General features: G+C 66.6%; 2 protein-coding genes across 2 annotated transcripts in view; one reads left to right on the top strand and one right to left on the bottom strand.

Annotated features, from left to right (window-relative positions):
- The window catches only part of ARMH3 (armadillo like helical domain containing 3), a 156,781-nt gene extending 154,188 nt beyond the window's left edge, over positions 1-2,593 (bottom strand). The window contains exon 1 of the mRNA XM_067537258.1: positions 1,302-2,593. The gene's annotated coding sequence lies outside the window, so the exon portion shown is untranslated. The remainder of the gene's footprint in view (positions 1-1,301) is intronic.
- A 778-nt stretch (positions 2,594-3,371) lies between these two features.
- Positions 3,372-9,727, top strand: HPS6 (HPS6 biogenesis of lysosomal organelles complex 2 subunit 3). The gene has a single exon (XM_067537254.1). The coding sequence runs from the start codon at positions 3,500-3,502 to the stop codon at positions 5,969-5,971; it is 2,472 nt and encodes an 823-aa protein (XP_067393355.1). The 5' UTR covers positions 3,372-3,499; the 3' UTR covers positions 5,972-9,727.
- The last annotated feature ends 53 nt before the right edge of the window (positions 9,728-9,780 follow it).

Genomic DNA, 9,780 nt, shown 5'->3' on the forward strand with positions numbered 1-9,780 from the left:
CCAGCCCCTTCCCAGCCCCCTCTGTCCCCCCCCACTCCCATGAGGCAGGGCCCCCCGACCCTTCCCAGCCCCCTCTGCCCCCCCGCCACATGGGGCAGGGCCCCCCGACCCTTCCCAGCCCCCTCTGCCCCCCCCACTCCCATGGGGCAGGGCCCCCCCCTCTTGCCCCCCCCCCCCACTCCCATGGGGCAGGGCCCCCGACCCTTCCCAGCCCCCTTCACTCCCAGAGGGCCTCCCCCCTTCACAGACCCCTCTGCCCCCCCCCAGAACAGGGCCCCCAGCCCCTTCCAGGGTAGGGCCCCCCGACCCTTCACAACCCTCTTGGGCCCCCCTCCAGAGCAGGGGTCCCAGCCCCCCCGCAGGACCCCCGGGCAGGGCCCCCCACCGGGCAGGCCCCCGCCGTGCAGGGCTCCCAGCCCCCTCTGTCCCCCCCCCGGGGCAGGGCCGCCCCAGCCTTACAGAAGCTGACGCCGCCCCCCCCTCCCGGATCTGCGAGGCCCCCCAGCCGACTCGGGCGCCACCTGGGGGGGCGGGGCCCCCTCGGCACCATGGCGACGGGGGCCCGGCGGGCGGGGGCGGGGCCGCGTGGCCGAGGAGACGCCAGGCCCCCCCCCGGCACCTACCTTCGGGTGAGCGAGCGCCTCCCTCCCAGCCCGCCACGCGCAGGCGCCAACGGCCTCGCTCCGCCCCACTGCGCGTGCGCTCTGCGGGAGCCCGTCAGTGCCGCCGCCCCCAGCGTCCTGCCGGGTCCTAGCGCTGGTTCTATTCGGGGCAGGGGGGGCCTAGCCTAGACCAGACCAGACCATTGCAACAGGACCGGGGGCAGCCCCTCATGCTGTAAGGCCAGACAGGCACTGAGCTGGTTAGTGGCGAGCCAGGAATGGAACCCAGGAGTCCTGGCTTCCAGCCTACCCCCCCCCACCCCACCACAACCACAGCTCCAACCACTAGACCCCACTCCCCTCCCAGAGCTGGGGCTAGAACCCAGGAGTCCTGGCCCCCCGGCCCTCCCTCCTCTGACCCACTCGCCTCCCAGAGACAGAACCCAGGAGTCCTGACTCAGTGCGGACCCAGCAGCAGGCACAGGCGCAGGGTCACAATGTCTGTCATCTCCCACGCTCAGCCTTGCAGCCCATCGACGGCCACAGGGTGCAAGGCTCAGCGTGGCATCCAAACACGGCCGTGCAGGCAGCCCTGCCCACCCGACAGCCAGACTACCATGGGAAGCAGCCAGCCACGCAGTGAACACGAGCTCCTGTTGCAGTAATCAGCGTTCCCTCCCACGCCCTCCCCCGAAATACCTGCCACCAAGCAATAATTTTAAAAAGAGATCAGCAGCCGGAGGTAGACATCTCAAGCCAATGAAGAAAAGAAACGGGTCTTTGTGGCCCAGCTAAGGTCAGAATGTAAGGTCTGGTTGCTCAGGGCATGAGAGTCCAGAATTCCTTCTTCTCCTTCAATAGCAGGTTCACAGTAACGTCCCCTCCCTTCCAGCAGACTGGCGGCCAGCCAGAACCTTCCCTCCCTCTGAGATCACAGCTGATTCATGACAGGAATCACACAGGATGGCTTGTGTTGAAATACCAGGCCCCTCTCCTTCCTTGAGAAGTGCTGGGGGCAGGGGAGTATGCCAGAGCAACCAGCCGTTTCTCGACCATCCCAAGTTTTGCAAGCCAGGGGTGGCAGAAGAGTGTCTCAAGAAGTTCTACAACATCTTCCTCTTTAAAACAAAAGTACCCCCTTCAGAGACGTGTGCACGTCCCGGCGTATGCCCCTTCTTGATCCAAATTTAGGAATTGCTGGATTGGATCAGACCCATGATTTATCCTGATTCTGGGAAGGGTGACCAGCACCAGATGCTTAAAGGATGGTGCAGGAACCCCATAACAGGCAGGAGGGGGAATAATCTGCAGCCTATGAAAGTCTCATCCTAACTCTCATCATTAGAGATGGGTTTAAATCCTGATGCACATCTCTTCTAAATCTGTCATAGCATCAACTATCACAACTCTGGCCATGTCCATATCAAGGGTCAACCCCCCTTTGAATTTTAGTAAATCCTTGACCCCAGAGACATACTGTGGCGGTGAGTTCCACAGTCTAATTACGCTTTGTGCCAAGAAGTATTTCCTTTCATCAGTTTGAATTTGCCACCTTTCGACATAAGCGAACCTCCTTGTCCTTCTGTCCAGAGACAGGGAGAAGAGACGCTCCCAATTCCTCTTCTCTAGGCCAGAGGTTATTTTATACACTTGTATCGTGTCCCTGTTTGATCACCTCCTCTCTACGGGAAAGGATCCCCAGCCTTTCCATCTCTCTTCGTGGGAGAGTTTTTTCGTGCCTTCCACCAGTCTCATCCCCCCGCCCCCAGTTCAGGGTTACAGGGGAGGTGCTGTTCCAGGCAGGGATAGTCCACCTCCCTAGCTGACCCTCTCTTTTCCAGATTAGGGCAGTGGCAGAAATCTGCTCCCTCCTCTACAAATGGGGTGCAACCCTCAGGATCCTGGCAAGCTGCCCGTCTGGCACCCCCTTGACTGAGCTCGGGCCAAATTCGTGACACAAGTGGCACGGATCCACTTGGGGCTGAACGAGGCAGCTGAGTGCAATGGGCTTGCTGGAGCAGGGAGCAGCCCCCCCACCCCGGCAAGCTGCCACAGTGCCCCCCCCCCGCAGCTGCAGCCCTTTAATTCAGGGCGGGGCGGCGGGCCAGGCCCCCCCTTCTCCCCACGCCCCGCCTAGCAGCAGCGGCTACAGCTCCAGGGGGCGGCCCGGACCCGGCTCAGCTCAGCTCAGCCAGGGTCTGGCTCCAACCTCATCGTGCAGAGACGGAAGTACAAGGGCCGGAGGCAGAGGGAGGCTGGGCCCGGCGCGGGGAGCGAGCAGCGCGGCTCCGCCCGGCCGCTAAAAGGCCTCGTGATTGTGCAGCGCGGAGCGCAGCTGAGCCCGGTCCGGACAGGGGGCGGCGTGAGATCCCCGAGCCCCGGCCCAGCACGTAGCGGGCGCCCCGGATAGCAGGGCGCGCGGGGGGGTAGGGGAGCCCCTAGGCGCCGGGGAGCCCCGGGAGAGGGGGCGCTAGTGCCAGTAGGAGCCCCCGGGGGGAGCCAGGGCGCGCGGCGGGGTTTGGGGAGCCCCGGGGGGAGCCAGAGCGCGTGGGGAGCCCCGGGGGGAGCCCCTAGGTGCGGGGGAGCCTGGGGAAGGGGGCGCTAGTGCTAGTGCCAGTAGGAGCCAGGGCGCACGGGGGGGTTTGGGGAGCCCCGGGGGGAGCCAGGGCGCGCGGGGAGGTGGGGGAGCCCCTAGGCGCGGGGGAGCCCCGGGGGAGGGGGCGCTAGTGCCAGTATAAGCCCCCGGGGGGAGCCAGGGCGCACGGGGGGGTTTGGGGAGCCCCAGGAGGAACCAGGGCGCGCGGAGTCCAAGGCTCCTCCGGCAGCGCTGACCGCCGGGCAGTCCGCTCCGCCCCTCTCCGCCCCATGCCCGCGGGGGCCGGGCCGGGCGCCCCGCGATGAAGCGAGCCGGGGCGCTGCAGCAGGTCTCGGACTTCAGCGACTTCGCCGAGGGCCGCCGCCTGCGGGAGCTGCTGAGCCAGCGGGGGCCCGGCGAGGCGCCCAGCCGCCCCCACGCCAGCCCGGACGGACACCACCTGCTGCTGCTCCGGCCGCCCCCCCAGCCGCAGCTGCTCGCCTTCCAGCGCCTGGGCGCCGGCGGGGGGGGCCTGGAGAGGAGCTGGCAGCCGCCCCAGCCCCCCCTCGTGGGGGTGCTCTTCCTGCGGAGCCCCGCGGCGGCGCCCGGCTCCTGGGTGCTGGCCCTGGTCTGGGAGCAGGGCCGGAGCGAGGTGTGGCGCTTCGGGCCGGCGGGGGGCTGGCAGCTGCAGCAGACCCTGGAGCTGTGCCACGGGGCCCGGGCCCGGATCGTGTCCATCTGCAGCCAGGGCGGCAGCCTGGTGTGGTGTGAGGAGAGGCCCCCCGCGGACGCTCAGCTGGCCCCGGGCAGGAGCGCCTTCCAGTACTGCATCTGCACCCGGGCCCTGGAGCCGGGCGAGCAGGGGCTGCAGCTGGGTGCCAGGCGGATAGCCCTGCACAACAGCCCGCAGTACCGAGTCCTGGCCTCACCCCAGCACGTCTTCCTGGTGCCCACCTGCGCCACCTGCCCCAGCGTCGCCACCTTCCTGCTCATCTGGTGCCCCCGGGAGGCCAAAGTCACCCTGGTGGCCCTGTCCCTGGGGTTCGTCCACAGCGAAGCCCTGCACTCCAGCGACTTCAGGAAGCTCGTGTCTGGGTCCGTGGGTCTCCTCCTGTCCACCGGCCCGCTGGACGTTCACACCTGCGCCCTCTCCAGCTGCGGGGGGCTCCTGCTGCTCAGCACCCAAGGCACGGTGCGGCTGGTGCAGCCAGACGGGACATGGAGACACATTTGGGACCTGGGGGGCATCCCCCTGGCCCAAGGAGACCCCGTGCAGCTGAAGGCCTGTGGCAGCACCCTGGCCTGTGTGCTGGCCGGAGTCTTGTATCTCATTGACTTGACCAGTGGGAGGCTGATGGAGAAAAAAATCCTGAGCACCAAGGAGGTGCATTTCCTGGAGTCCCCGGGCGGGGGGGAGGAGGAGGAGGTCCAGCTCCTCACACCGACGGGCATCTATCGCGTCAGCTCCTCCAGCCGGGAGGAGGGCAGCAGGCCTGAGCCCCCCCTGGTGGAGATGGTCTTTGAGGAGGCCTGCAAGTACTACCAAAGAAGGAGCCTCAGCAGCTCCCGGCTGACGGTGGAGAAGCTGAAGCAAGGGGGCATGTTCCAGGCCCCCATCGCCCTCTCGGCCATCCTGCAGCATAGCCTCCGTGGGCAGGAGAAGGCAGCTGGAGGCCTGCAGGGGACCTATGCCAAACTGCAGAGCACCATGAGCCTGGATCTCCAGAGCTACCTCAGCCTGGAGCTGCTCAAATCCTGCGTGGTGAGCGCCTCGGACGGCGATGTCGACAGGTGCTGCGAGGAGCTGGTGGGGCAGGAGCTCAGCCGCCTCCTGCACTTGGACTTGGACAGGGAGAACCTGGCCTATCTGAACGCTCTCTTCCGGTCCTTCCCCAGGGCGGCCTGGAAAGCCATCAGGGGCCAGCTGCAGCTGCAGCAGAATGGAGACGGCCTCTTGGTGGCCAGGGCCACCCCGGACATATGGAAGAAGGTGCTGGGGGGGCCCGTCCTTCCCTCTCCCCAGCAGGCGGAGATGGGCCCCAACGGGGTGGTGCCGCTCTTCGAGCTCGTCTGCGGGTCCCTGCACAGGTTCAAACCCCAGTGGCTGCCCCGCTTCGTGGAGCTGACCCAGCAGTACGTGGGGGCGCCCTGGCCCTACGGCGCCAAAGAAGGGCCCGAGGGCGGGGTGCCCCTCTACAAGAGGGCGCTGGCCGTCCTCGCCAGCAAGAGCGCCTGCGCGGCCCCCGCCGGCGAGCTGGAGATGGAGCTGCTGCTGTGCAGTGGGCGGCCCAAAGCCATCCTGCAGGCCGTGCAGCTCCTCGTCCGCCTCCGCAGGTGGCAGCGGGTGGTGGAGGCCGCTGAGAAGTTTTCCAGCCTCAGCCCGCTGCTCAACAAGGAGATCTTCACCACCCTCCTGGTGGAGTTCGCCCAGCACAGGGAGCTGGACCCGTACCTGGACACCCTGTGGGAGCTGTGCCCGGCAGACCTGACCGTCTCGGACATTCTCAGCATCGTCCTGCAGCACCTCCCTAGCGCCCAGGGAGACCCGGCCCCCTTCTCTGACGGGGGGGCCCCGCTGACGCTGGGTCTGCTGAAGCCGCTGTTGCGCAGGGTGGCGCAGCATCCGTGCAGCCGGGACGAGCTCTACGCCGACCTCTTGCAGGGCCCCACGTTCCCGCCGCCCGCCCCGCCAAGAGAGCCCAGGGCTGTCCCGAAGGCAGCCCCGGAAACGGCACAGCAGGCGGGCGCGCACAGGACTCCTTTCCCAGGGTGCGACCCCGGCGATGCTGTATGAAAAAGCTGGTGCATGGAGCAGGAGTGACAAACCTAGAAGCCTGGCCCGGGGGGGGCGGGGAGCAAACGCCAGCCTCTCCCATTTGCAGAGGTGGAGACCAGCTCTTGTTAAACCTCCCTGCTTAAAACAAATGCCAGAGATTTTGCACCGTTCCTGAGTCAGTGGGGCAGGGGGAGGCCGGGCCCAGGTGATGCCTGGGGAAGGATCACCGGGGTGTCTGGGTTTTTTTAAAAACTGAGGCTGTTTCCCCAATGAAGGAGCATGTGTGAGAGACCCCCCCCCCCGACCTCCAGTGCCCCTTTTATTCCAGCTCTGGCTTCCTGCCCCCCAGCAAGGGGGGCTGGGCAGGGGATAAAGGGCAGGGTCTGCACCACAGTTCCCGTTTCACTTCATTTGGTTTTGAGTCACTGCCGTTAACCTGCCCACGGCCTGGGGTTTAACACCTTCATGGTTCGGGGTCGTGGCTGAGCGAAGTCCCCGCCGGGGCTGTGTTCTGCTCCTAATCTCCTGGCTGTCCGGGCACTGGCACCTCAGCCTGCACAGCCAAGGAGAGCGAGCGAACCAGCTCTGTCTGCGTCCCAGCGTGTCCTGAGAACGCCCCCGCTAGCTGCCCTGGGTGGGCCGTGCCTGGGGCCGGCTGCTTTCCCCGGCCTGCCATGTCTGCAGTGCAGGAGGCAGAGTGAGGCCTGGCCTGGCCTGGCCTGTCCTTTTCTGGTCACAACCTTTGCCCTCGGCCCTACCCTTATCTCTGCCTGGGGCAGGGTGTCTGGCCCGTACAGGCCGGCTGGGGCAGGGAGCGGGTTCCGGCCCGGTCCCAGCTCACCCCCGTCTCCTGTGCACACAGCCCCGGTTTGAGGATGAGGGGTGGGGAAGCTCATCTGGTTTGATCCTCCCGAGGTGGTTTCATTGTTTTAAATGTGTGTGTGCGCGCGGGGGGGAACGTTTTAAAGAACCCGCACCTCCCCACGTGGTGGTTTTAGAAATGGAGGGTCCTGTTGCGGCCCTGGGTCTTGTTAAATGGTGGGGGGGGGTCCAGCTGGAGGGGTGCTCAGCGCCCGGTGCCCCTCCGAGCTCTAGCTGGGGTCGGCCACGCTTGGCCCCTGCTGCCCGTCCACAGGGAGGCAGTTACGCGGGCTCGTAGCCCAGGGGACGCTGGGGGGACTGCCAGCTGGCTGGCGCTCGGAGCTGACTGGCTGCTGGAGGAGCCCCGGGCTCCCTGCCACTAGACCGCCAGAAATTAATCAATCAAAGGCTCTGAGCCCCCTCTCCCTTCTCTCGGGGGGGCTGAGGGCACGGTGCAACCAGGCCAGCCCCACATGGCGTGGGGCGCTCCAGCTGGTAGGCTGCACAGCTGCTTGCCCATCCCTGTTCCTCTGGGTTCAGGAGCAGGGAGGGGAGGTGATTGCTTTGGGGACTGTCTATCCCAGAGCCTTTCACCTTGACTTACCGGTTCACGTGGGTGGGCTACCCTGGTCAGCCTGGTGCCAGGTTAGCGCCAGGACAACAGCCTTAGTGTAGACAACTCTCTGGGGGTGAGGAGAGGGCGCAGGCTCTGGCAGCGGCGTTGAGCTGTAGCTGCTTTGCCCCCATTACTGTGCTTCACCCCCCAGTCCCTCTGGGGCACAAAGGGGCTCTGCTCCCTGGGGCAGCTGCAGGGCCTGGGGATGCAGCTCTCATTGCATGAGGGAAGCTGCTGTTTTAACGGGGGGGGGGAAGGGGCTGCTCCTGGCAGCAGCTCAGATCCCTGCCCGTGAGGCTGCTGGGCCTGGCCAGCTGCCGCTGGCTGCCGTGGTGACCCGCAGGCCCTGTGCCCGCCTGCCCCTCATTAAACCTCTCGCGCTGGCCCGAGACAAGCGGGCGAGGCTGGTTCAGGCTGTGTCTCGAGGCAGTCGCTGGCTTCACCGGCCCTTGTCCCGCCGCTGTTGTGCTGCATGCACTATTAAAGGTGTTGAACCATCTGCAGTCCCGCTGCTGTCTCACCCTGGCTGCAGGGCCCGGGGGCGAGGGGCGCCCAGGGCTGGCCGGCGCTCGAGGGGACGGCTGGGGGCATGGGTGGCGGTGAAAGCCGTTGATGTCCTCACTCTCCTTCCCCCGCCGGGGAGAGAGTCCTGGGCAGCTGTGGAAAGTCCCTGCAGCGGGACGTGCGGCGGGGCCAGACCCAGCTCCGTGCTGGAAGAGGAACTGCCGAGGCCGTTCAGGAGCCGCTTGGCTCGTTATCAATGCAGCTTTGTGCCTGCGGCAGCCCGGGAGCTGCCTGTCTGCGTGGCCCAGAGGGGAAGTGGGTCGCTTTCTCCCCCTGGGCCTCTCTGTTCCTGGGAACCACTGACACAGAGACCAAAAGGGCTGGGCACCGGCGTCCCCCAAGCAGTGGCGTGAGGGTGGTGGGCAGGGGGGCGCACGGGGCTCCCCCTTGCTGCACCTCAGGCCTGTGCAGCAGCGAGCAGGGAGGGGGAGCCTGCCACGCTCGCCCATGCGAGGCTGGGGCAGGTGGACCTGCCTCGGTCCCTCCCACCGTGAGCCCAGCCCTGCCCCCCGCATGGCCCGGGGCTTTGGGGGACGGAAGGGGGGGCCGTGCAGGGGGTAGGAGGATGGACGTGGGAGCCACAGAGCGCTCCAGCTCGAGCGAGCCCCTAGAAATAGCTTCTTCCTCAGCACAGCTGCCACCGCCGGGGGGCGGATCAGCTGCAGAGGCTCCTGCGTGCCCCCCTGAGCCCTGCAGCTGCCTGCCAGCTGGGGAAGGGGGGCCTGGAGTCCAGCCTGGCGCAGGCTCACAGGCAGGGCCCCCCCATGCGGTGGAGAGGGGGCCGGGCGGGCCCGGTCACAGGCCAGCAGGAGGCTGCGTGTCCAGCAAGAGAAATGACAAGCGAAGGTTGTTGGAGCTCTACCCAGCGAGGGGGGGTGCCCCCAGCACACACCTGCCTGCACCCTGGGCACCAGGCGCGAGGCTGGGCCGCGGAGGCTGAACTACGCCGGGCTGCAGCCGAAACGGCTGAGAGAATTTTAAGTGAACAAAATTGAAAGGCAGGGGCAGGCCGGGCGGGCGCCTGCTTTTCTGGGTACGGCAGGGGCGGGAGATTTAACAGCCAGGCAGGACCTGGCCCTGGCCGCGGAGCACAGGGCCCGTCCGGTCAGCTGCTCCCAGCCCCAGCTCGCAGGGGCTGCTGCGTTCCAGCCGGCTGCCCCTGGACTCAGCCAGGGACTTCAGTCAGACGAAAGCATTTCAGGACCCCGGCCCCTGCGCTGAGTCAGCGGCAGAGATTGCAGGGCGTTGAGTCGAGGAGAGGCCTCCAGGATCCTAGCCCCTGAGCGCTGCTCCTACGGGGCCGTAACCCCCTGTCCCGAGGTCCCTGCCAATCTGAGCTGGGGGGGGAATTGTTCCCCCCCCCACGTCTGGCCCTCAATATGACCCTGAGCGTGTGAGCAAGACGTGCCAGCCGGGCCGCTAGAAAGAGGATTTGCTGAAGGGCCTCCCAGGGCCGGGCCTGCGGGTAAAGGGAGGCAGGCGGCCCACACGGGCCCGGCTTCGGTTAGTGCTGAGCTGGTCTCAAGGCCGCTGGTAAAGCAGTGATTTAAGCTGCGTGTGGGCTGGTAGCCGCCTTCCTTCCCACAGGGCCTGTGCCGCCAGCTGGTCCTGAGCCCAGGATGCGTTGGAGACTTTTAAGGATGTCCGCAGTGAGGCTGAGGGGGTGCCTCAAAGGATCCTGGCTCGCCCTGAGCCGGCATCTAGTGCCCGCTGCAGCTGGTCTTTCTAGCATTTCTCACGCTGCCCCCTTGCTTGGCCCACTGCTGCAATGCAGCCCCCTCTGAAA

This window comes from Emydura macquarii, unplaced genomic scaffold (assembly GCF_026122565.2).
Source record: "Emydura macquarii macquarii isolate MOO-44397 ecotype Brisbane River unplaced genomic scaffold, CSIRO-AGI_Emac_v2 contig_3692, whole genome shotgun sequence".
Classification (NCBI taxonomy): domain Eukaryota; kingdom Metazoa; phylum Chordata; order Testudines; family Chelidae; genus Emydura; species Emydura macquarii.

Bases quoted from the DNA above. Each gene is read 5' to 3' on its own strand.
- HPS6 (XM_067537254.1), top strand. From the start codon at position 3,500: ATGAAGCGAGCCGGGGCGCTGCAGCAGGTCTCGGACTTCAGCGACTTC.